The 26164-nt window shown below is 34.9% G+C and overlaps 1 protein-coding gene and 1 non-coding gene across 3 annotated transcripts; both read left to right on the top strand.

Annotated features, from left to right (window-relative positions):
• The first annotated feature begins 658 nt into the window (after positions 1–658).
• Positions 659–23257, top strand: LOC148308817 (transcription initiation factor TFIID subunit 6-like). Of its 2 annotated transcripts, XM_088261039.1 has the most exons (12): positions 659–986; positions 1093–1381; positions 2404–2555; positions 5855–6034; positions 7105–7274; positions 9957–10125; positions 11155–11327; positions 13399–13592; positions 13943–14256; positions 15572–15676; positions 21534–21662; positions 22411–23232. In XM_088261039.1, the coding sequence occupies exons 1-11, from the start codon at positions 750–752 to the stop codon at positions 21624–21626; spliced, it is 2076 nt and encodes a 691-aa protein (XP_088117165.1). In that variant the 5' UTR covers positions 659–749; the 3' UTR covers positions 21627–21662; positions 22411–23232. The 2 variants fall into 2 exon arrangements, with proteins under 2 accessions (XP_088117165.1, XP_088117166.1); XM_088261040.1 differs by lacking the exon at positions 15572–15676 and having other exon boundaries at positions 665–986; positions 22411–23257.
• TRNAT-AGU (transfer RNA threonine (anticodon AGU)) lies at positions 4903–4976 on the top strand. The gene has a single exon. It is a non-coding gene; the product is annotated as a tRNA-Thr (tRNA).
• Positions 23258–26164: the final 2907 nt, after the last annotated feature.

The raw sequence follows: 26164 nt of genomic DNA, 5'->3' as shown, positions 1-26164 counted from the left end.
GGGTTTTATCTCCCTAAAGAAATAACTGAAAAAAATATCTACGTATTTCATAATTAAATGATGTAATTAATTGGTACTTTAATGATTTCCGGTCTACCTCTGTAGTGTTTTGATTCTCATGGAGAGTAGTTTAAATAAATAAAAGTGATTTTATCACTCTAATATTTATTCAATATTACCCTGAACTATTTACCTGAAGCGGAAGGCTGATCACCTTTCCCGATCAAGATAACAATGCATTTATATGATCCAGTGCCGTATGCATCCTTGGGTGCGGATGAGCGTTTGAAGATGAAGAAGAAATAATTTCGTTCATCATTCTCAAAGTCACAAAGATGGCCATGTCGAATTTTTTTTGAGAAAGGAATTAGTGATGATACAATTCACCCACTAGTAGCACCTGTTTGCGTCGCTTTAGAACAAAAACATTCTCGTTTATTGTGATTTTGGTTTCGTATAAAACTTTTAGTTGTTGATAAAACTTCATTTGCCCACCCAATGCCGGATGAAACCATTTGCGAAATTCCCTTGTTGAAGAACAGCATTTCAGTAACTGATAGGTGGGTAACATATATAATCTTTGGTGGGTAATCTCGGTAATAATCCGAGTCAGGATTACAATTTTCTCCATGGATATCGTCGTCGTTTTCGCATTTTTATCTTTGGTCATTGTTTTTTTAAATGGCCGACTGTGGTATTTTCCTGCTGTCAGTGGAGTGTTTCTGAATTGTTTTTAAATTGTATAAAAAATGGGCGAAGCAGATCTCATGTATGGGACATCTTTGTCTCTCGAGTCCATGAAAGTTATCGCTGAAAGCATTGGAGTAGGATTTTTATCTGACGAAGCAGCCAAAGATTTAACCGATGACGTTTCGTATAGGTTAAAAACAGTGATTCAAGATGCCGCGAAATTTATGCACCATTCCAAAAGGCAAAAACTGGCCACAGATGACATAGACCATGCCTTAAAGATTAAGAATATTGAGGTTGGATTTATGTATGATTTATAACTTATACTGTCGGGAATAAATCTTTGACAAAACGTTTGTTTGTTGCAACTTCAAAAACACTAAATTATCCGTGTTCTTACAGCCTCAGTACGGGTTTTTCCAACTGGATTCTCTTCCGTTTCGTTTCGCTTCGGGCGGTGGAAGAGAGCTTCACTTCGTAGAAGAGAAAGAATTAGATCTGAATGAAATCCTTTCGGGTGCCGCTCCAAAAGTACCCTTGGAAGCTTCTCTACGAGCGCATTGGCTGTGCGTGGACGGAGTGCAACCGACTGTACCGGAGAACCCTCCGCCGCTCAGTAAAGAGGTCCAGAAACTGGAGTCTGTAGATCCAATCTCAAAACTTAATAAAACAAACGATAAAGATGCTGCAGGTAATCTTTTATTATTCTGTAATTTATTAAAAAAAATTATAGCAAAGAAATAGCGTTTGTCATTTTCCGCCTCCATAGTGTTATGGTCAGCACACTCGACTACCGGGTTCGATTCCCAGGAAGGAGTCAAATAAATATAAGTAATTTTTTTAACTCTTATATTTATTATATTACCCTGGTCTGGTACTTGAAGCGGAGGGCTGATCACCTTTCCTTCTTGTGTTAATGATCAAGATAACACTGCTTTTGTATGATGCAGTGCCCTATGCACCATTAGGATGCGGATGAGGGTTTGAAGAAAGAAATAGAGAAAAGAAATAAGAGGTTAATAGATATAAAAATATATATATTTTCATGTCTATCAACCTCTTACCCGATATCGACAGACAGTTTGTGATGGTGTGGCACCCAAAACCAATTCATTTGATCTTAGTGTTAATTTATGTTACGTTATATATATAAAGTAATGTTTTAAGTTTTGTACTGACATTTTTTGGTAAACTGCATTTTGTATAATAAAATAATGTCATCTAACTAGTAATGTCGGTAATATCAAAACCCGGTCGCTAGTCAAATAAAATAATAGTGGAAAAACTAAATAAAACATTTTGAGTGTGTCCAAATACTTGTTCAGAAATCTGGATTATCTCCAAATTATGGGTGTTATTTTTCATATTATTTATCGACATCTCACCAATAGATGTCTCTAGTGAAATTCTAGTGATTTAAGTACAATGTTTCGAAATTAGATCAAATACATATATAGAGCTTCCAAGAATTTTAGTAGTGTGGTTGTCAATCATGGGTAGAATTGGTGAATGTTACACAAGTGTAAAGTGATCACTTAAACCACCCTATGACGGTCGTAAGCCCCGTAAATACTCAGACTACCATATTCTTCTTCATCCTTATTGAGATGTCAAAAAATAATATGAAAAACTATATAGTTATTTTATTTAGTCCCTTCAAAAAGGTAAACTAGAGTCGCACTGTATTACCTATTTGCTTTGAATCATTTACAGGTAAACCAGGAAGTGGTAAAATGCACAAATTGCGTAATGTGGAAACTGTCCACGTCAAGCAGTTGGCCACTCACGAGCTCAGCGTGGAGCAGCAGCTGTATTACAAGGAAATCACGGAGGCGTGCGTCGGCTCTGATGAAGCGAGGAGAGCGGTACGTTCAATGTTTCAATTCAATTCTAACTAACTAACTAACTAACCATCACGCCGCTTCACCGCAGGGGTAGGCAGAGAGAATCGAACGCCATACCACTCTGTCTTTGCAAACATTCTTTGCCTCTTCTACATTCATGCATCTCTTCATACATACCCGAAGATTATTACGACTCCTGACCCGGCCGTTTTCAAGTATTTGACATACCTGATTGTGCCAAGTTTTCCTCGGTCGTCCTCTGCTTCTTTTTCCAACTACATTCGCCTCATAAATTTGTTTAACCGTTCTTTCTTCACTCATACGTTCCAAATGTCCAAACCATTTCAACACACCTTTCTTAATTTTATCGATATAGCTTATCTCAGCCTTACATACTTTCCTTATTTCATCATTCGAACATCTATCAAACATCGTTTTGCCACACATTCGTCTGAGGGATCGCATTTCGACAGCATTCAGTCTGCTTTCATCCTTCTTTTGCCAACTCCATGCTTCGCTTCCATACATAAGGGTTGGAACCAGAACTCCATTGTGTACTGCCAGTTTAGCTTCCGCTGATAGATTTTTATTTGCTAAAACTGATTTTAGTGCACCATTCTCTCTGTTCCCAGCATTCACTCTCCTTTCTATGTCTTTATCAATCTTTCCATCCCTAGAAATTCAATTCTATTCAATTTATTAAAAAAATAATGTATACATTACAAACAAACAAGGGTATATACATTAAAAACATAAATTAAAAAGTAAGCAAGTAGACTCTTGTTAAAGATGTAGAAGAATCCCGCTTCGGAATACTCCTTCAGACACATGGGACAGATTAATGTCCAGTGTGATACATATTGTTCAACATAGCGGTAGCTCTTCCTACAGGCATAGCCATCAGCAGGTTGGTCCTGTGTATAGAAATGTGAAACAATCTATGCCGACGCTGTCTTAGATAACTATCGGGAACATACAGACCAATGCTCCGGATAATTTCAGGATTATCGATCATACTGCGCAACAATTGCTGCGCAATCATACTACAAACAACAACTCTTCCCATATTACAGCACTTTCCTTCATCCTGTGTCCTATCAAATATATTCAGCTCCTAGAACAAAATTCCGCCCGCGTAGTGTGATGGTCAGCACACTCGCCTACCGTACTAGAGGTCCCGGGTTGAATTCCCAGTGGGGGTCGAATAAATATAAGTGATTTTTTTACTCTAATATTTATATAATGAACTGGACTGTACCTGAAGCGGAGGGCTGATCACCTTTTTTTTATATATGAAATGTTAAAATCAAACACTGATTTTTAGAGTCTACTAAATTGTATTTTATTATTAAAAACGCATAAAAATTTTGTGACAATTGTTTCGCCTTGTTATGGCATTTTTAAACTAATGTCTGATCTGACTGATCACCTTTCCTTCATGTGTTAACGATCAAGATAACACTGCGTTTATATGATGCAGTGCCCTATCCACCATCGGGTGCCGATGAGGGTTCAAAGATGAAGAAGAAGATATAAAAATGTCTGTTGAAAATTAGTGCATTTGGAGGTCAAAATAAAAAATATAAGTTGTTTTTTACATTTATATTAATTTAATTTAATATAACCCTACAATGGTATCTGAAATGCAGGACAGATCACCTTGCCTCGACGTAATTAACAACCAAGATAACAATTAGTCGATACAGTGCAGTGCCCCATGCAACATTGCCTCTCACTTTTCCATTTAGTTACCTAAAAATCCTTTTTATATTTAAATCAAAACTTAAATTTTTAAATAACATATTTCATTAATTGATTCGGCAGTCACTTTGTAGTAATATCTATCCATTTTTAATTTAAGTTTTACTTGGTAAATACCACTATTTCTAAAAATCTATTACGACATGATGCATTTCGCATCATTTTCAAACACTGTATTACATTGTTACATATTAAAATTACCGTACGGTTTTAGAAAATGACGTGGAATGCATCAAAACACTACCACTATTTCTTAAAATCCATTGTGACACATGTTTCAATGCATTCCGCATTATTTTCAAACACCATATTACATTCTAACATATTAAAATTACCATACGGTGTTAGAAAATGATGCATGAAATCACATGTCATAATAGATTTTAAGAAATAGTGGTATTTATCAAATAAAATGTAAATTAAAAATATCTAAATTAACATATACCTTCACTACTTGTGAATACTAGGTATAATTAAAAGTTGTGTGTTTATTAAGTAGTTTGTAACGTAACGCTATGCATTTATCAATTAAATTAAATTGATAAGACTTACTCAGGTTGGCATTGTGATAAGACTATATACAGAAATATTGTCAGCAGGCAATGTAGGCGCCGTGGCTTAGTTGGTTAAAGCGCCTGTCTAGTAAACAGGAGATCACGAGTTCGAATCTCGTCGGGGCCTAGGAAAACATGTTCCTTGTTTATTTTTTTATTCTTTTTTAATTTGGAAAAAAAACTTTTATCTAAATGCATATATTTTTTTATTGTTTCAAAATCTGGTCTTCTTCGATATAAATCTATTCAGGTATTTTTTTTAAAATCTCTTAATAGATAGTCCTTCTCTGTAGTGTAGTGGTCAGCGCGTTTGGCTACTGTGCTGAATGTCCTGGGTTCCATTATAATGATTAACTTTTTCCTTACGGTGTTAAAAACTTCCACGCGCAACGGTGATATGTATTTTGTACACCATATAAAATGTGATTTAAAAATGGGAAAAATATGAATATTCCTAAGTGTCGCTTTTGTTGATCATAGATGAAATATAAAATTTTTATAATGTTAGCTCTGGTAAATATCTGAAAGTTAGAAAAAAAATACATCTCTAGTAGCCGCCATAGCTGATGTAGCGACACAACCATCCCGAAGAAAGACTTGCACGCTACTAAAAACAGATCGGCGGAAACAGTATGAAGCCACATGCGCGTGTACGCAAAGCACGGCAAAGCACGCATACACTGAGAAACATTTGTGTATTGGTGATTCTATCCCCAATTTTTTTTACAAATTATTTATTTCCATATTGCTACAAATGAAAAACTTTATATTATAATACTTTTTTGTAATACGTGATTGTATTACAAAGGAATACAAAAATTCAGAGCCGTCATCTATTATATTTTATATTGATATTCTCATTTTTAAAGTAGAGTTGTAGTCAATACATATCACCGGGAGGGAAAGGATAAAATAAGGAAATTATTCTGGCAGAATTAATAGATAAATGTCCCCATTATTTTAACACTAATCTGGATGCTATTTGAATGTGTCGATGCATTTTAGGAAGCCCTTCAATCGCTGGCCTGCGATCCCGGTCTTCATGAGATGCTGCCCAGAATGTGCACATTTATTTCCGAAGGGGTAAAAGTCAATGTAGTCCAAAACAACCTCGCCCTTCTCATCTACTTGATGAGGATGGTAAAAGCTCTTTTAGACAACCAGACTCTATACCTGGAGAAATACGTAAGTATCAATATTATTATTTTTTTAAACTGTTTTTTGTGATATGTTTTTTTTATTATTATGTATTAATATTTTAAGCATTTACTTTGTGTTTAGTCATTTTTACATTTTTTAAAACACAAATGTTAGTTATGTTAGTATATAACCACTCACAAAGATTTTTGTCTACTGGTTTTGGGACTTACCCGTCTCTTCGTTAGGACAATCACTACACCAGCATGCTAACAAGCTGTGTAGTAGTGTAGTGATTGTCCTGATGAAGAGACGGGTACATTTTCTCTCACGTTAAAATCTCAGTGAGTGGTTATATACTAGCATCACTTAACGTTTATGATTTATGATTTAGATTTTTGGATATAATTGATCGGATAAGATATAAAGGATTCAAGGAGATGTTTCTGTTATTATATTTTGATTATAAGAAAAACAAACAATGCATGACGTCATCAAGTGCGATGTCATTAGTTGTTGACCGCAGGAATCAAAATTGCTAAACTTGTGACCTCTGTTTCCGCGCCATTACTGTTACCGTGAAGTTTACATACCTGGTTGATGTAATTCGTGTTTAAAGCGGAGACCTGACACTTGTGGGAACTTGTACTTAATGGCATCGCTTCCAACATTCCAAAACTATGTACATACAAGTATAATGATGCAATGTGTTGACAATTTACTATAATGCTTTATTTCAATAAGCGAATTTTGCAAATGAATATTTGAAATGAAATTATTTACAAAATAAAATAACAACTATGTATGTAGTTTTTTCCACATGGATTTTATTTGACCAGTGACTGGGTTTCGTCGTAACCGATATCATCAGACTGGTCAAGAAATGAAATGTCAGTACAAAACTTAAATCTAATAAGACATTATTTACATTCAGATTCTTAAAGAGAAGAGAATCTTAAAAAAAATTATTTAAATATATTTGTTGGTTATTTTAAATCCGATATTTCTCCTGAGTGAAAATGATCTATTGGAAGTGCCACCAAAATTTGAATGTAAAATCAATTTGAAACGTAAATTTGATTTTTTATGTTTTATTTAAACATGAGTAATTTCCACAGCTTCACGAGTTGATACCTTCGGTGTCGACGTGCATCGTGTCTCGCCAGCTGTGCATGCGCCCGGAGATGGACAACCACTGGGCGCTGCGGGACTTCGCCTCCCGTCTCATGGCTCAGATCTGCAAAAATTTCAACACATCCACTAACAATGTCCAGACCAGAGTCACAAGGTATTTAAGGTTTTCTAAAATTTTATTGCACATAAACTGTATGAATTACAAAGGATGGATTTGAAGATATGTAATAACAAAATTAACCGTTTGATTGCCGATCGTCGATTTTCGTCGATTCGTGTTTTAACGAAGATTGCCGATCGTCGATTTCCGTCGATTGCGTCAGTCGTGCTCTGATTCGCGCGTACGTAGGGTGTGGTGCTGCGGCGTTGGTAAATATTATTCTAATATTATCTTAATAGTTGTAAGATCGTAGTAAACCGTTTAAATTTCAGATTCATTTATTATTTTTTTTATTTTAGTTAATTTAAAAAACATAATGTCGAGCGCGTCCTCTGAAATGTCTGATAGCGGGAGCGACGATTTCCACTCCTCTAATTCAAGTTCGAGTAAGAGTAGCTCTGGTGAGAGTGATGTCATATCCGTGTTTCCCAACCGCAGGATGCGAATTTCCAGTAATTCTTCTGATCGTGACCAAGAAATGGAGAGTAACACCAGAAATTACTCATTTACAAATGTACCTCCCGGAACCAATTTTTCTACCGAAAATTCTCATTTTTTCGAAACGCCTGGACTTCGGGATCCTCCTCCGCGTGATTCCAAACCTATATCATATTTTGATTTATTTTTTAATGTCATTCTGTTAACAACGATAAAAAATGAAACCAACAAATATGCCCAACAATTTCTTGAAAACTCTTCTGACACTTTACGAAACAAATCACGTGCAAAGGCTTGGAAACCGGTGTCTGTATTGGAATTGAAGGCTTTCATAGCGGTCATACTTGAAATGGGTATTACACGACGACCGTCAATTGTTTCCTACTGGAGTACAGATTCGAGGGGCATACCATGGTTCAAACAAATGTTCTCAAGAAACCGATTTCAGATAATTTTGAAATTTTTTCATCTAATTGATAATTCCACCTTGGCTCCATCCAATCATCCAGACTACGACCCCTGTGCAAAATTCAATATGATAGTTGTCCATGCCAATGAAGTTTTCCGACGCCATTATATCCCTAATCGCCAGCTCTCTATTGATGAGTCATTGGTAGGGACTCATTGCCACTCAAAAATCAAACAATATCTCCCCAACAAAAAACACCACAGATGGGGAATAATGTTTTGGATGTTATGCGACTCCATAACCCATTATTGCTTGGCATTTTTTTGTTACCGAGGAGCAAAATTAGAGCAAGACAAGGATGATACAAAAAAATTTGGCCTTGGCCATGTTGTAGTAATGAATCTGTTAAAAATTGGTAACTACCTGGACAAAGGTTATCATATTTTTGTTGACAATTTTTTTACAAGCATTCAACTGGCTAAGACTTTATTGGAAAGAATTACGTATATTACAGGAACCATCCGTCGAAACAGGAAATATATACCACGTGAGGCACAAGTGTCTCAAGTTGGAAAACCTAATTATTATAAAAGTGACGACATTCTTCTCTGTTCATATCGAGATAAAAAAACCAAAAAACACCCGGTCATCCTAATTTCTACAAATAGTAATACGAGTGGCGTCACAGTGAAAAAATATAGGGGTTCATACGAAACGCAAACAGAAAAACCACAGATGATTCATGAGTACAATAAATACATGGGCGGAATAGATGAGTCTGATAAAATGTTGTATGTATATTTAGATGAAAGAAGAACATTGAAATATTGGAAAAAGGTAACATTTAACATTTTTGGAAGAATGGTTTTAAACGCATATATAATATATTCAATCAATAATGAAGGCAAAAAAATTTCAAGACACGAGTTCACATCAAAAATAATTGAATCGATTGAAAGGGAATGGTTACCTACAAAAAAAAAAGCTGAAATTTCTTCAACAATTTCATTCCATAAATCCAAACTGCAGAAGCTTCCAGGAAAGAATTTACGTCGCTGTGTGGTCTGTAGTAATAAAGATGGTGCTGGGCTGCGTAGATCAACGACTATTTGTGCTTATTGTAAGAAGGGTGTCCACACGGCGTGTGCAGGAAAGCACAGTTGTTGATTTTCTTTTGTTTTTCATTTTTGTCTTTCTTTTTTTCTAAATAAAATACTGTATTCATTTATACAAGCGTTTTATTTCAAATATTTCGACATTCTTTAATAAAACACCGAAAAAATCATCAAAATTCATGAAAATTCAAAGAATTTATGGGGTTTTAAAAAAATATATAGTTTCATAAAAAATGATGTTTTTTTGGTGGCATTTTACAAGAAACTGTATGCATTTTTTGGCACTCAAACGGTTAAAGAACTAACTTACTCTAATGTGCAAAGGCAAATAGCCGCAAGTTAAAAACAGTAGTTTTGAGATAAATGAGTTTATAGAAATAATGCTTTTTGCAAAACATGTATCAAATAAATACAATTTTGCGGTTATTTGGATAGTGAATATCTCGGTAAAGGAAAGAGATAGAGCAAAACCTGTGATTGTATATAATAGATGCCAGTTATAAGAATGCTTTGAGCCGTGTTAAGCCAAACAGCCGCAACTTGAGTTACGGCTAGTTGCCTTTACACATTATTACAAATTTTTCCACAGAGATCGAATATTTTAGCAGTACATATAAAAATTCGGCTGTATATCCAAAATGAGTTGGGTGAAGCTGAGTATTATAAAGTGTTAAATATAAATAATTTAATTTCTTTTCAATTGAATTTTCCCAGGCTATTCAGCAGAGCGCTGAATCCTCCGCCCGCTCCGGTTACGGAAGCCACGGTGTCGAAAGATCTCTCTGCTGCTGAAAAACTCCTCCAACAGAATGAAAGGGCACCATTGGCCTCTTTGTATGGAGCCATCCATGGGCTATCTGAATTGGGACCCGAAGTTATAAAAGTAAGATTTATTGCAACTTTGGTAAAACCTCGTTAATTTAAAATTAGAGGGTTCCTAAATTTAAAAAAAATGTATTTCCAATTAGAAAATTAGAAGGAAAAAAAACTTTTTTATGTACGAACTGATTTATGAAAAGAAAGTATATTTTTGTGGACAAAATAGTCTTTTTTTTTAAAATGATATTGGTAATTCAAATTTATTTTTTTTAGATTTCATAATTTGGTTTTTATTGTTGCTCTTTTTGATTTACTATGGAATGTTTTGTGTAAAAAAAAGAAGATATTAATTACTGTTGTTTGAATAAGCTAGTTATGCATTGCTCTTTTTCAATTATGTTATAATTTTAGCCACCTCGTGCGTGTGTGTGTGTGTTATTGAAAAGGGAAGCCAGAAAAGGATATTTAAAGAATTCTTACTTACAGATCGATTATTTATATAAGCTCTTACACTTCAATTACTATTGATAATTACTATTAATATTTAATCTAATTAATTAATGTAATATAGACGTAAAATGTGAAGCTAAATAAACACGTCCGTTAGAACCAAGCGGTGTAGGTGACTTCGGCCTCTTCTCTTCGGTTGGCCGCTTTTGTTGTTTTCGTTCGGGAATCTCCGTAGCGAATTCGTATTTTTCAGCGGTGCCAACTTGGTAGTGTAGCTAGACGCCTACATAATAATGTATTTAGTAGAGAACAATACGTATAGTAATTTTTTTGGTTTAAAGAGTTTTTATTTTTCTGTAAATCCATGGATACATTTTTCTAAATTTTCTGAAAATCCAACCTTTTTTGCGTTCTGACCATAACCCTAGTCCTAAGGGTGACAAATATAAGGGGTTCTACTGTAATTTCGAGAACTACGGATGTTCTCATCAACAGGTGATAATACAAACTGTTTACATACGTAAACTCAAAGGTGGTCTTTTACAAACTCAAAAGTGTTTTATTTTTATATTTAAATCGTCGTGTTATTCCACAACGATAATGCCAAATCAACAAATAAGACTGAATTGCGTTTCTTTCTCAGGTGTTCATAATTCCTCGAGTGAAGTGGATTGGAGAGAGGATAGAGTGTAATATAGATGCCCCGACCAATGCGGACAAGTTAGCTGCTGGACACATCAAACATCTTCTTGTTAAAATTCTGGCTCCTGTTCTCAAAACTTTGAGAAACCCTCCGGACAATTTAGACGATTACAGGTATGTTAACACATTGTTTGCGGGAAACACTTAAAAGCGTCTTTTACATACTGTTGGTAGAAGCGGGAGACGCTTATATGTGTTCTATTTGCTTACTTTTGGTAAGGTACGAGAGACGCCAAAAAACATTGTACAGATGGGAATTGGGTTTGCTGTAACTTGTGATTAGTATACTGAGAGTCGGGCGGCAGACTGTCCGAGTATAATTAGGGTTGAGGTTGATAAAAAAACAGCCCGACAACAATGTGTTAATATCTACTTCGCCTTGCACCACTTTATATCCATGTTCAAAGCATGACTTCATATCTTGGCTCAAAATATGAAATACATCGCACTGTGTCACCGTGTCATTCAATTTCATGCAGCTATATCATTATTTAAGCACTTTAGCTATTGTCACACAGCTAATGTCACATTTCTAACTTGAATACTTGAGTACTAGTCCTTCAATCATGACAGTATCCCCATATGTGTTGGGACATATGATGGAAGGACAGGGGGGGGGGAAATGACAGTGTTGCCCTTCTGGAAATATAATTTACACTACCAGTCTGGCCTTGATAGTGCCATCTGTTGAATTTTCTGCGAAGTACTTTAGTTTGCACCTTTATCAATATTTTAACTTTATCCATACCCACTGGGCATGGGCCACTGTATCATGAAGCAGTGTTATTTCCACAATATTTTTATTGTGCCTACATTTTTGTTAACAAATTCTGGATAAATAATTCTGCTTAGTAGTTATTTATATTAAGATTTTTTTTATTGCAATATAGATGAAAATTTTTTCGATAAATTTTTCCGAAACCGGTAGTTATGAAGTAGTGTTTTTGAGTGGTACATATTACACAAAGTGAATGATAAAGATTAAAGAGATTATTTGCCATCTATAAAACAATTTTTTTGTCAATTCCAGGTAACACTTTGCTCCTAAAATATTGATCCAACTCATGACACGGTACATGTGAGCTCACAACAGCCATCTATTACTGGAATAGGGAAAGCCTTTATTAACCTGTTAACTGGGCGGGACGCATAAATACGTCAAACGTAAACAATATCGGGTATGGATAGGACATATGAATACGTCCTTAAAATATAAATTGCGCCCTGGAACGGCCGGGACGTATATTTTTCGAACAACAAAGGTATTGTCATCCATACATGTCTCGGCATGTATTTAAGACACGGAGTGAATCAGTATTCGCGCCCATTACAAGTTGCGTAATTGGACAACGGACCGCCCGGTTAACAGGTTAAGCAAAGACTTTCAATTGTATGCAAAGTCCGAATTTTGGATTAAATTCACATACTCGGGAGCCGCCTGAAAACTTGAATTAAATTTTTTTTTGTAGCTTATAATTTTCTAGTAGTTTCCAGGTTAGGAGTCGAAATAATCGGCAGGTATGTTTGAGGAGATGCGTGAATGTGGAAGAGGGTAAGAATGTTTGAAAAGACAAGAGTGTTGTGGTGTTCTATTCTCCCTGCCTACCCCTGGGGAAGCAGCGGGATGGTTAGTTAGTTAGCTAGCTAGCTTATAATTTGACCAGTTATTTTATTTACAACCTATGACGGTCGTAAGGCCCAGACTTCCATATTCTTCTTCATCTATGTCAAAAATGTATAAAATAACTTCTTATAGATCTTATTATAGATCTTCTTATAGATCTTATCTGCATTATCGATAAAATTAAGAAAGGTGTGTTGAGATGGTTTGGACATGTAGAACGAATGAGTGAGGAAAGAACGGTAAAACAAATTTATGAGGCGAATGTAATTGGAAAAAGGAGCAGAGGAAGATCGAGAAAAACATGGCACGATCAGGTTTCCCAAATACTTGAAAGTGGTCAGGTTAGGAGTCGTAATAATCGGCGGGTATGTATGAGGAGATGCATGAACGTGGAAGAGGCGAAGAATGTTTGCAAAGACAGAGTGGTGTGGCGTTCTATTCTCTCTGCCTACCCCTGCGGGGAAGCGGCGTGATGGTTAGTTAGTTAGTTAGTTTTAGATCTTAAGATAATCCAGATTTATAAAGTATTTGGACACGCTCAAAGATGTTGTAACATTCCAGGCGTGAGTTTGGGTACCTGGGAGCAGCTCTGCACTCCGTGGTGGCCAAGTCCCGTGGAAGCAGCGCGGGCGCGGGGGCCCCGCCGCCCCCCTCCACCACGGCAGCCCCCACCGCGCCGCTCTCCGTCACCGTGGTCGCCTCCACGCCCATCATCCAGCCCCCCACTCCTCGGCCCAGCATATACCCGGCCGCAGGTCAGTATTCACCCAACCACTCCTGATCATTACTTGCTATTTAAAAAAAATATCAAATAAATGCAAGTGTTTTTTTTCACTGTAATATTTATCCTCCTCTGTAGTGTAATGGTCAGCATGCTCAGCTACCGTTCTGGAGGTCCAGGGTTTGATTCCCAGGGGGGGATTAAATAAATATAAGTGATTTTTTCACTCTAATATTTATTCCATATAACCCTGGACTGGTACCTGAAGCGGAGGGCTGATCACTTTTCCTTCATATGTTAACAATCAAGATAACACTGCGTTTATGTGGTGCAGTGCCCTATGCACCATTAGGTGCGAATATATTTTGATATTTATATTTCCAGGCAGTAATCAAGGCGGTCGGACGGTAGTGGTAGGCCCTTCCACTCCCGCCATAAGCCGAGCCCTCGCCACCGCCGCGGCCAGCGCCATCCAGGCGGCCCCCGCGCAGAAGTACGTCATCGTGACGCAGAAGGCTCCCGGAGGCGCGGGCCAGCAGCAGCTCCAGCAGCAGCAGCAGCAGCAGCAGCAGCAGGCGCCGCAGCAGCCCCAGCAGATCATCATCCAGCAGCCCCAGCAGCAGGGCGTGGGGCAGCAGGTCATCGTGAGCGGGATGACGGGCAACCAGCAAGCCACCATCGTCAGGAGCCAGCAACAGGTAAATGGCTTCCAAGTAAATAAAAAGTTGTAATAAATTGGTTCGTAATTTAAACCTGTTTATCATTCATTAACTTTGCTAATATCTTTGCGACTTCTATGAGGATATTTGAGGGCTATTTGACACATGAGGAGCTGAAGGTTCCGCAAAATAGACCGGAGGTGTTATTAGCAACAAATTAGCAGACCAGTCCACAGGATTGAGACAGAAGAAGGAGATATCAATTAGTATTTAATCATTTGTCAAATTAAAACATTCTATTATCTTGAATATACGTAATAAGAGGAGCAAAATACGAGCTATGGGGCCTAATCATAAGAGACAAAATAGAAGGTGGACGAGGTTTGGACAGAAGGCAGATCTCCTGGCTCCGGAATATACGAGATTGGACGGGAATCAGAAGCGTCGAGGCACTGTTTAGGATTGCCCAAGACAAGGACAATTACTAAGGGAAAGGGATAGTCGACATCAGGGAGACCTGATATCACACGCATAGAAGATTATCAATTTAATCAAACATTTTTCCAGCTTTATCTTCACATCATGTTAATAGTAGCATAACTTTATATGTATGTATATAAATAAAATACCTAACAGATTTTATTAAGTACATGTACCGACTCTCAGAATTGTGATAGTTGGTAAAGCAGATCGCGCAAATCTAACACCAGACATCGCGCATGCGTAGCACTGAAAAAACAAAAGACTTCAGATAAAAAAATATTGTGTTTGGTGAACTGTCACATTATATGTAATTTATAAAAGATTATTTTAGAATAAACTTTTATTGTCGTTTCTTTAATTACAAAGAAACACATTGTTTATTTTATTATTATACACCCACTAATTTACAAAGAAAAATATTACTACGTTATATGTATATATTTGTGTATTTTTTTAAATGGTAAGTTGACTTTGATTTTAAGTGGTAAAATAATAGGTCCATTCCCGGTCGGATTCCATTCCCACATGGGTCAAAATAGTTATTGGTAAATTTTACGAAAAAGATGAAGATAACACTGCATCGATACAATGCTGAGCCCTATGCATCATTGGATGTAGATAAAAAATACAAGAAGACAAAAATTATTTTATTTTAGAAGCATGGTTTTGATTTGGATCAGTCGACTACGCAACAACAACCACACCTCATATCGCAACTTGCTTCACATTTTTTAAATGAGTGACATTCGTTTTTAACCATAAACTGGTTCAAAGTTGTGATTTTTTATCGATTCTAATGGGAAAGGGTAATTTTGGCTACATGTACAGGACGTTTTTGTTTTTTATGAAGTCTAACACGAGTTATTCTTAGGGAGCCGTTGTTAAAACTGTTAGTGGAGTGACACCGAGTGGAACTAAGCTAGTGGTAGTAAATGTCCCCTCCAACAGTGCCCCCCAAACTGCACCGGTCTCTCAGGTAAATGCTCTGCAGCATTACACTATGCAATGGGTGCTTTCAATTTATTCTCTATCATTTCGTAGGTTAAAGGTTCGTCTTTCTGTCGTCAGCAATAGCGAGCGGCGGATGTTCCCATTTATAAACAAGTTATATAGTCAAGCCTTGTTAATCTGACTGAACGTTAATTATAATTCCAATTTGGCCATAATTTAAGTCCCTCCAATCATAAAAGTATTGATAATTTGTTTTTTTTTTTAATTCAATCTTTTCAACGCTTGTGGGTTATTTCAATAACGTTACCAGAAGCGTTATATTTAGCAATTTCTTTTCATACATCACCGTGGATCATTTTATATATGGAAAGAGGGTGGAAAACAAAATATTTGTATTATTTTTAACATCTCATCAAAGATGAAGAAGAAGATTCATAGGCTGGTTTAAGTGATCACTTTACACACGTGTAACATTCACCAATTCTACCCATTATTGACAACCACACTACTCAAATTCTCAGCCCCGTAAATGCCCAGACTTCCATATTCTTCTTCATCTTTGATGAGATGTCAAAAAATAATATGAAAATAACTCCTGTATTTGGAGATAATCCAGATTTTGTGAACAAGTATTTGGACACACTCAAAATGTTGTAAAATATTTGTATATTATTGGTCTACCAATTTAAAAATATTCTTTGTTTACGAATATTCATATCAATATTTTATCCATAGATCAACTTAGATGAATACATTTTTGTTGAGATGGGAGTATGGAATTCAGGACAACTTATTCAACTTACGATCTTTTACAGTGTGTGATATTCACATTACTCAAATTTCAAACAGTTGTTTGCAACCCAGAAGTCATGTGTCATCGTATCCGACATCATCACCAGTCTGATGATGTCGGTTACAACAAAACCCGGTCGCTGGTCAAATAAAATTCATGTGAAAAAAACTATATACTTATTTTATTCTTTAAATATAGTTCCACCAAGAAATGTCAGTACAAAACTTAAATCTAATCAAATTAACATGCTAAAAAGTTGGCATGATTCGTTATTGAACTTGCTCAATTATATGTCCCAACGTTCCACAAGCAGTAAAGTTATAGCTGTCCATAGATCATTTATTTGGCATTCTAATAAATAGCATAATTCATTAATAAATGGGAATGTTCGCTACTCGCGATTGCTGCTGATAGGAAAACGTGAACTTAAATTTGCTTCAGTATTATGGAATTTCTTTCAAAGCTTTCTTTCTCGCTTATATTCACATGATTCTGCAATAGTGTATTTTCCGGGGCGATATAACTCTCCGCAATCATTTGTTTACATAAGTACCCATTTTTTAAATAATTTTGTTATTCGTATGCTGTCATTTTCCTTTATGCACTTTACTTTTCTATGCATATATGTATTTTTTCTTAATAAATATTATACCTAATAATATGTGCAATTTTTACTTATTAACACACTTCGGACGGGAAAGGTATTTCCACCCGTTCGGTCGATTAATGCTTACGGACGGGAAGGGTATTTTTACCTTCTGCACCGGCCTCATTTCAAAGTCAGAAAAGAAGGAATTAAATATTTATAATTTTTTATATGAATATTGTGTACCAATCTCTTTGTTAAGGTCTTAACTATATGTACATAATTATCAAATCCCGTCGCCAGCGGTCCGCAGACGTAAAAAAAAACCTGTCCAAAATGTGTTAATAGCATTACTTCTCACTCTGTAATTCTTTATCTCTCGGAGAATGTGGACAAACCTTTTTGGCCAAAATGAGATGTTGCACTTGTGTTTATAATTTTAAAAAATTTACTTATTATTAGTTTCTTAAAATACAATTAACAACTGAATACTTTTGAACGAGCAGTGTTCGTGTTCGGCACACGTGTCATATCGCGCCAGCCCGAGCACTGCTTGCGTGTTTCGATTTGTTTGCTTTATATAAGATAAACAACCGAACTGAGCTTGCCTTTTACTGGAATTTATTGGAAATTCTTCAATAAATCATTGACCAAAATTTATCATTTTGTTGTTCTTTGAACTGGACAACATTTAAATTATGTAAACTCTTTAAATAAAATAACCTGATATTTTTAGTGTCCATTTTTGTGGAAAAAAAACTGAGCATGAAGTGGTTAACTGTAATACAAACATTGCAGTTTGAAGTTAAATAAAATACGTTTTTGTTTGTCAACACTAATTGAACTCATCTCTTGCTGTCATCTGTTGCTGCAGACCGATCCGTAGGATTGAGACTAGAGAAGAGAATTAAACTTACTATCAGTTTTGATTGCGTAATTTGATTATAATTATGTTTATAAGTATTTACAACACTAGTTAATTTTTAATCTACAGAAACATTTAAATATTTAAATAAATAAAAAAACAATTTTTCAGATACAGTTAGCTCGCAAAAACTCATTCTCCGAGAGATTAATATATATATTTTTTAACTTAGTCATATTTTTGGGCGAATCCAGATTTTTCACATCAAATGCTGGATTTGCTCCACTTGGGATTTATTTATACTCAACATATTGATATCTCAACATAGATATAGAAGTCTATTGATATCTCAACATAGGTATAGAAATTTATTTATATCTCAACATAGATATAGAATTCTATTGAATAGGTATAGAAATGTATTGATATCTCAACATAGGTATAGAAGTTTATTGATATCTCAACATAGATAAAGAAGTTTATTGAGATGAGATTTAGAAGTCTGGGCATTTACATTCATCACTTTATACGCTGTTCTAATTGCCAATTCCGAAGACGATCTCCAGAGGCTGCTTTATAGATTCCACCTTTCATCTCAAAGATATAACATGAAAATCTCCATAAACAAAACAAAGAGCGTGATCACTTTGAGACACCCAATACGATGCAGACTTGCAATCAATAATGAAATCATAGAGCAAGTTATGCAATTCAAGTTTTTGGGTGTCCAAGTGTCCAGCAGCAATACCCTGTACAATGAGGTAAGAGTGCAAGTACACTACATTCAGCATACTTTCATCCTTCTTTTGCCCAGCTCCATGCTTTCCTTCCATTCGTTAGGGTTGGAACCAGGACTCCATTGTGTACTGTCAGTTAAGCTTTCGCTGAAAGGTTTTTTTTTATTGGGAACTAGAATTAGATTAAAGTTTTTTACACAGCGCCCTTGATGTTATTCACAAAAATAGCGCTTAACAAATCATCTATTATTATTATCATTCACCATTCTACCCACAAATAATGCCCAGACTTCCAAATTCTCATCTCGATAGTCTTCTTCATCTATGTTGAGTTGTCAATAAAACATCTGCATTAGGTAGCAATTATAGTTTTATAATTTAATGATTATTTTAATATCCACGGTATAATTTTAAGCAATTTTAGGGAATATGCATGAAGTCCCAGCTTGGTCCGAGTTACTCCTGCCAGTTGGGCAAAACAATTTAAGATATTACTGGCATCTGAGGAAAAATACTGATCAACTTGCCTTCGTGTCATTAACCCATCGGCATATCAGCCGCCAACCGTTGGCGGTAGGTATCTTTTTACATTTGCAAATCAGCCGCCGTTTAAGCCACGCCCCCATTCGTTGTAGTTCATATTATAAAGATACTTTCGTGTGATATCTACAAATCAGTAAAGAAACTTTTTTTTAGTGCATTATTTCTTATAAATTTAATACAAATTTGTTGACGACACTTGACCAAAGATGTCCCTGTAAGGATAGAATTATCGTTTTGATTGAAATATCAACTAAAATCAGTGAGAAATCAAAACTGTACATCCCAGAAGTAATGTTTTATTGAGTTATTTTTTCAAGTTTTCATGTTAATTTATCACATTTCTGATCTAGATACACGATAAAATACGTGCATAATAGTTACATGTACCATATTTATTGGTAAAACGGTAAAAGTTATAGTTTTATGAGATTTATTTTTATAACTCGGTTGAATTTGAACACCGTTGACGCCGCAGCCACGCGCGCGGTGTCATTGGTCGGCTATTGGACCGCGCACTAAATGTTTAGTGCGCGGTACCTTTTTCTGCATTAAAGATTATTTCTATGTTTATTCTCGTTTTATCAGGTGCAAAATATGAGCTTGTTTGACAACCCATATCACCTCCCCTCCGGGCGGGGCAACTTTCTCACCTGCGGGGATACATTCAATTAGTGTCTTTAAATACATGTTTTGAAAAAAAAATGATATGCGGATGGGTTAATAAACTTGTATTTATTCTATGACCTTTAAAATTATACAAAATCATCTATGTTAAAAATAGGTACACGGGGAAGATTTGTTTCACCGCTTTTTTGTATGGATCCCTAGTCATTTTGTTAATTTCGGTTTTAAATATTAAAATCAAACACTGATTTTGAGTCTACTGAGTTGTATATTTTATTTTTAAATAACATAATTTTTTTTTTGACAATTGTTTCCACTTGTTAGGGGATTATCAAACTACCTAATTATACAACTCGGTACACTCAAAATCAGTGTTTGATTTTAATATCCAAAATATAAATTATGGAGCTCTAAAAATTAAATGCCAAATCAATAAATATGTTTTGTTAACTTTTTGTCGAAGTAATGAAATGCCTAATGGGGGTTTAAATTCTTAAGGTAACTCTTCTGAGGGTAAAACAGTTCATTGTCTAATACATATCTGCATTTTATAATTAAAATGTAACTTTGTTTTAAAATCACTATAAATATTTTATTATAACTTAATTATAATGTCTACCGGTTTCGAAGCTAACCGCTTCTTTATCAAGACTGATTAATACTATTATTATTAGTCTTGATATAGAAGCGGTTAGCTTCAAAACCCGTGGAAATTATAATTAAGTTATAATAAAATATTTATAGTGATTTTAAAACAAAGTTACATTTTAATTATAAAATGGAAAATCACAAAGTTAGTGCTTCAAATATAAATTATACATATCTGCATGGTTGAATTTTTTAAACATTATATTTATTAATTTGAATATTATGTTCATTTATTTAAATTTGATTGTTTCGACATTCACTTTGTGGTAAGACACAATCAAATTATAAATAAAAAACTTGTTTTGTTAACCACTTGAGTATTATATTGTTACAACTAGTTTTGGAAGCTACAGATTCAGATATAATGGATACGAATCACTCATTTACCTCACATTACACCCAGTATCACGTAAAAGCTAAATAATGAATAAATTTTAAAAATCTAGAATTCAAAATTTTTTTTTATTAATAATCTAATAAATAATATATATATATATATATATATATATATATATATATATATATATATATATATATATATATAAATATACTTTAAAAATTCCTCACCCTTGCTTTCCATGTTCCCGTTACTGAGCTTGTGCACTACACGGAATTTTACCATCCGGCAGTCCGGTTTTGAAAAATAAAAGCGACTACGACAGTTTAGCGTGATCTAATTTACGCGCAACGTGTTCACGCACTGATCAAGAGCACCGATCCGAAGAAAGATGGACAAAAGCACAAGCCAATCCAAGCATCATTTTATCACGCTAAAAGTGCCGGACGGTAAAATTCCGTGTAGTGCACAAACACCCTCATTCTTAAACTCCACTCCCTAACTCACCCCTCCCCCTAACTTACCCCACCCCCTCACTTTCAGTACAGATTATATTTATCCTTATTATTGCTTTAGTTTATATTCAAACCCGTAGATATAGCTTCCGAAACAAGTCGTTAAAAATAAATATAATCTTCATCTTCTTCGAAGTCGTTAAAAATAAATATAATACTGGAGTGGTAAAAAAGAAGTGTTTTATTTATAATTCATCAATTTGAATGTTATATTTATTACTTTGAGCATTCCAGCCGCCGCTAGCCGTGGTTCCCAAACCGATCTACATTGGACAAGGGAATGCGCCTCCCCCACCAGAACTGGACGATCTATCTCACCTCGCCTGATCATCATAGTAAAATGTCATGTTTCCACCTTTAAAGGTTTCTAAATTTTTTTTTGTTACTATCAATAGAGTCTGTGATTGGAGATTATTTGAGCAAGTTCTTACAAATTCCTTTATAAAAAGTGTAGGTACTGATATTGATAAGCAGATAAAATGCATAGATAAAATTTCGTAAATTTCGGCATAATGTTGCCAGGATATGCGCCCATAAATAGTTACATACTTGTAAAAGCCTCTAAGCTACCTCGATAGGTACTGATTAATGTTTTTTTCTTCTTAATCTATGGTGGGTTTAAATTTTGAATTTTAAAAGCACTGCTAACTCTGTGTATGGTAATATAACACACTCTCCCTATCATTTATCGTTTACTTTTTGTAAAACCACTTCTGAATTGGTAGTCTTTAATTAGAGTTTTTAAGTGGAATTACACATAAATGATATGCAGAATGTTATGGTGTGTTTACTTTATCTCTGGTGTATTAGCAATAAGTATAAAACATACTTATATTATAAGATATATAGATATCTCAACAGAGAATCTCAAAGAATCTTTTCAAAGAAAGGAATATGGAAGTCAGGGCATTCACAGGGATTAAGACATCGCATTGGCTGGCTTAAGTGATCATTGTACACACTGTACAATTTTAGTATCTGAACAGTATATTGTACAAAGTATCCGAACACCCCCATTGTATCTCAGTTGGAACCGACAGATATCTGAAATCTTATTTCATTTTCTATACTTTTGATTCCATTAGTTCTCTAATCATACTTTGATTTTCAGGAATTTCTTCGGAGAATGAATCAAGACTTTTGGCTTCAGCAAAATTATTATTACGATAAATCCAACGGACTGAAAACAAATCATAATTTTTTATCCCTTCTAATGAATTATTGAAAATTAATATAAAGTCGAAAAATGAACTATTTTATTCCTTTGAATTCCAGATTCTTTTGCACGAAACACTACTCTGTAGAATTTTAAGCAAAATTAAGAATAAAATTTTCACTCTTTAGAAGATTTTTAACTGTCAAAATTCAACAATGTTCAAGAGTTTCAATTGTCTTTTTATCATCTTTCAAAATAAGAAGAAATTTTTTTTTTTTTTCAAAGTATGATATTTATAATAACAATATCCTGTAAGCTTTTGTGGTTAAGTGGAAGTGTCACAAAATATCGCTCATCTGTCGAAGCTCCATCAGAAAAATCTCTTTGGGTTTGCTCTTAAATTCTACATTTTCTTGAATGAGTAGCAAAAAATAATACCAAAAAGTTTCATGTGAAATTATTATTTAAAGTTTGTCAAAATACATGACCAAAGACCAATGGATATATCCCTGTTTTAGGACTCTTTTAAACTATAAAATATCCACATATGAGTTATTAGAAAATAGATCATAATGCCCAAGTGGCCCTAATGGATTTAAAAGGATTGAATATATATTGGTTTAAAAAGTGTGATCTTTTTCCATTATTTCATATTTTGATATTTACATTTATTTTCACAATTTGGAGCCCATATAATTGCTTTAAGCCTTCAATATTATAATGCATTGTAAATATTGGTATACTTATATTATGTGCTGTATGAAATATTAATTCATTAAATAAAATTTATATATTTATGTACTAAGTGCATTGAGTTTTTATTTCTGCATTCTGCGTTTTTCTCTGCCGATTTTCATCCACAGGGTATCCCATAGTTTCCATTAGATGTGGAAAGAACTTCATGAAAAATGGACTACAAATTCTGAAAGACAAAGATACCAAGAACTAAGAAAGGCTGATTTTTTAATTATTTTATTTTTTATAAAGGAATAACCCGCTAAGCGTCTATTTTACATGCTTGTCCGTAGGTAGGATAGTAAGGATAGGGAAGGTAAATGTGAAAAATACATCACAAACACCCAGACCAATAGAAAATAAATCTTTCTTGAATTCATTTTGCAATTGGCGGGAATCGAACCCGCGATGCCAGTTTGCCAGTCGAGCGTCTGCTTAACTACGCCACGGCGCTTGTCTTTTGATTTGATTTGTAACCTCAAAAAAAATTTAACTTTGTTATAAAATCATATACAGTCGAACTCGGTTATTACGAGCACGGTTATAGCGAGATCTCAGATATAACGAGGAACGGTTATAATGAGCAAATTCAGTCAGTCCCTTCATCCTCTTTATAACAGAGTTTGACTGTATGTAATTATGTGGTAATTTTCTAACAAATTTATAAAATGAAAAATAACAAAGTTAGTGCTTGAAATATTTTTTTATATGCTTGAAATAAGTTTTACAGTTGTGAATTTTTCATTAATTCCGTATTATTGTGTACTGTTATCAATTCACCTTTGTTCATTCTTATAAGATAATAAAGTGAGTAGATAAATTATATTGGTTTATTACATAAAACATGGTAACCAGAGTTTTTATATTTTTAAATGTCCTTAAAAAAAATTTAAAACTTTTTGTTTTGAAGAATATCCGTAAAAATGTCGTTATTGGGCAGAACCGGTAAACTGTCATCAGATGAAGAACTCAAAACTCTTCTGTTACGAATAGGAAGAATGTCGCTTTCAACACTCATACTTCTCGAGTCACTAATATAATTAATTTCACTCTCTATGGCAATGGCCATAAATCAGAAATTTTTATATAAATTTTATCAAAGAATAGACTCTCGATAACTGTTTGACCGACTTCGCTGATGGTCAGGTGCGCTCTGGTACAAACTTTGTTTTAAGTAAAATGCCGTGGGTACAAAGAAAAATAATCTGAAGTATAGTTTTAGTATTTGAATACAACCACAGATGGCAGTATAAGTGCCATTTTAGAAATAAATGTCACCAGGCTTTAGTTATAAGCGCCGGCGTTCATGTACGCCCATACTCCTTTGAGGAAAGTTTTGTTTGGACGACCATTACGGCCATACTCCCGGACAGGTTAAGTATATAAAAAAAATTAAGGACAGGTTAAGTATATAAAAAAGGGAACAGCCTTATCAATACCTCCTGACACTCAAAGGATGTTTGTGCACAACACAGAATTTTACCGTCCGGCATGTCAGTTAGCATATAAAACGGACGATTGGCTTGTGCTTTTGTCCATCTTTCTTCGCATCGGTGCGTGAACACATTGCGCATAAATTCGATCACGCTAAACTGTCGTAGTCGCTTTTATTTTTCAAAACTGGACTGCCGGAGGGTAAAATTTCGGTAGTGGACAAGCGCCCAAAGGGTTACAAACCCGTAATCAATAAATAATTAAACATAATACGAAATAAAATAAAAAAATGTATTGTTGCTTATTATAAATTTTAACTCTTGGAATGGTGTTATGGTGGAATGGTAATATTTTCGTAAGAGGAGAAAGGATGAGGGAAGAATTTGAGAGAAGAGATAGGTTTAGAATCCAGTAGAGATTTCAAATAGGATATCTAAACATCGCATGATCTCCCCGTAAAAGATGCACTTGCACTACTCCAATACTAAATATAAAGTAAGTGTGTACAGTGTCTTATTCAAAGCCTTATATGATAGTCAAGTGACTCCCAAAGTTGGTGATAAAAATATTGCAATGGAATGATGTTTAATTCATCATTGAGAGAAGATAAACTTATTACATATTATACCATCATGTCGCATTATGCATTTCTGGTTAAAGTATATCATTTAGGATTAAAGTAAATGTATCATATCATGGGGTAATTACTACAACCAGGTAACTTAACGAAATCCATGTTTTCAAATAAGCCTCTAAAAATATAACTTTATTTTCTGGTCTGCATTGAAATCAAAGAATTTTAATGATTTTTATTTTATAAAAATACAAAAACTGATTTAACAACTGCTTACAATCATATATAGGGTCCGCCATCTAAAGTTTTTTTTTTCAACTAGTGCTTATTTCGTGAATGGTAACACTTAGCTCATGTCTGATTTGACAGATAATTAGTTTTATCCTTCCGCTGAGCGAATATGGTTGTGTATACGCTTGAACAACGCTGGGAAATATTGCGACATTACTTTGAAAATCATGGTAATGTTGCAGAATGTGTGCGAAAATTGCGTACGGTTTTTGGAAGAAGAGAAGCACCGTCAGCTCCGTATGTTCGTTATCTTGTGAAAAAAGTGAAAGAAACTGGCATCCTCATCGATAAACCAAAGCGTGAAAAGCCAAAAACAGTGCGTACACCCGAGAATATCGATGTTGTGGCAGAAAGTGTGCGTGAAGCGCCATCAACATCAATTCACCGTCGTTCTCAACAATTGAACATTTCGGAGACATCATTGAGACGAATTTTGCATAAAGACCTTGGTATGACGCCATACAAAGTCCAATTGGTTCAGGAGTTGAAGCCAACTGACCATCCAATGCGTTTTCGCTTCGCTGAGTGGGCCTGCGATCGACTTACAGAAGATGCCGATTTTGCCAAAAAAATCATCTTTTCGGATGAAGCTCATTTTGATCTTGGCGGGTATGTAAACAAGCAAAATTGTCGTATTTGGGGCACAGAAAACCCGCACGCATACATTGAAAAGCC

Source organism: Brachycentrus maculatus, unplaced genomic scaffold (genome assembly GCF_059751285.1).
Source record: "Brachycentrus maculatus isolate JH-2025_06_01 unplaced genomic scaffold, ASM5975128v1 h1tg000147l, whole genome shotgun sequence".
In the NCBI taxonomy this organism is placed as follows: domain Eukaryota; kingdom Metazoa; phylum Arthropoda; class Insecta; order Trichoptera; family Brachycentridae; genus Brachycentrus; species Brachycentrus maculatus.
This window is presented reverse-complemented; position numbering and strand designations above follow the sequence as displayed.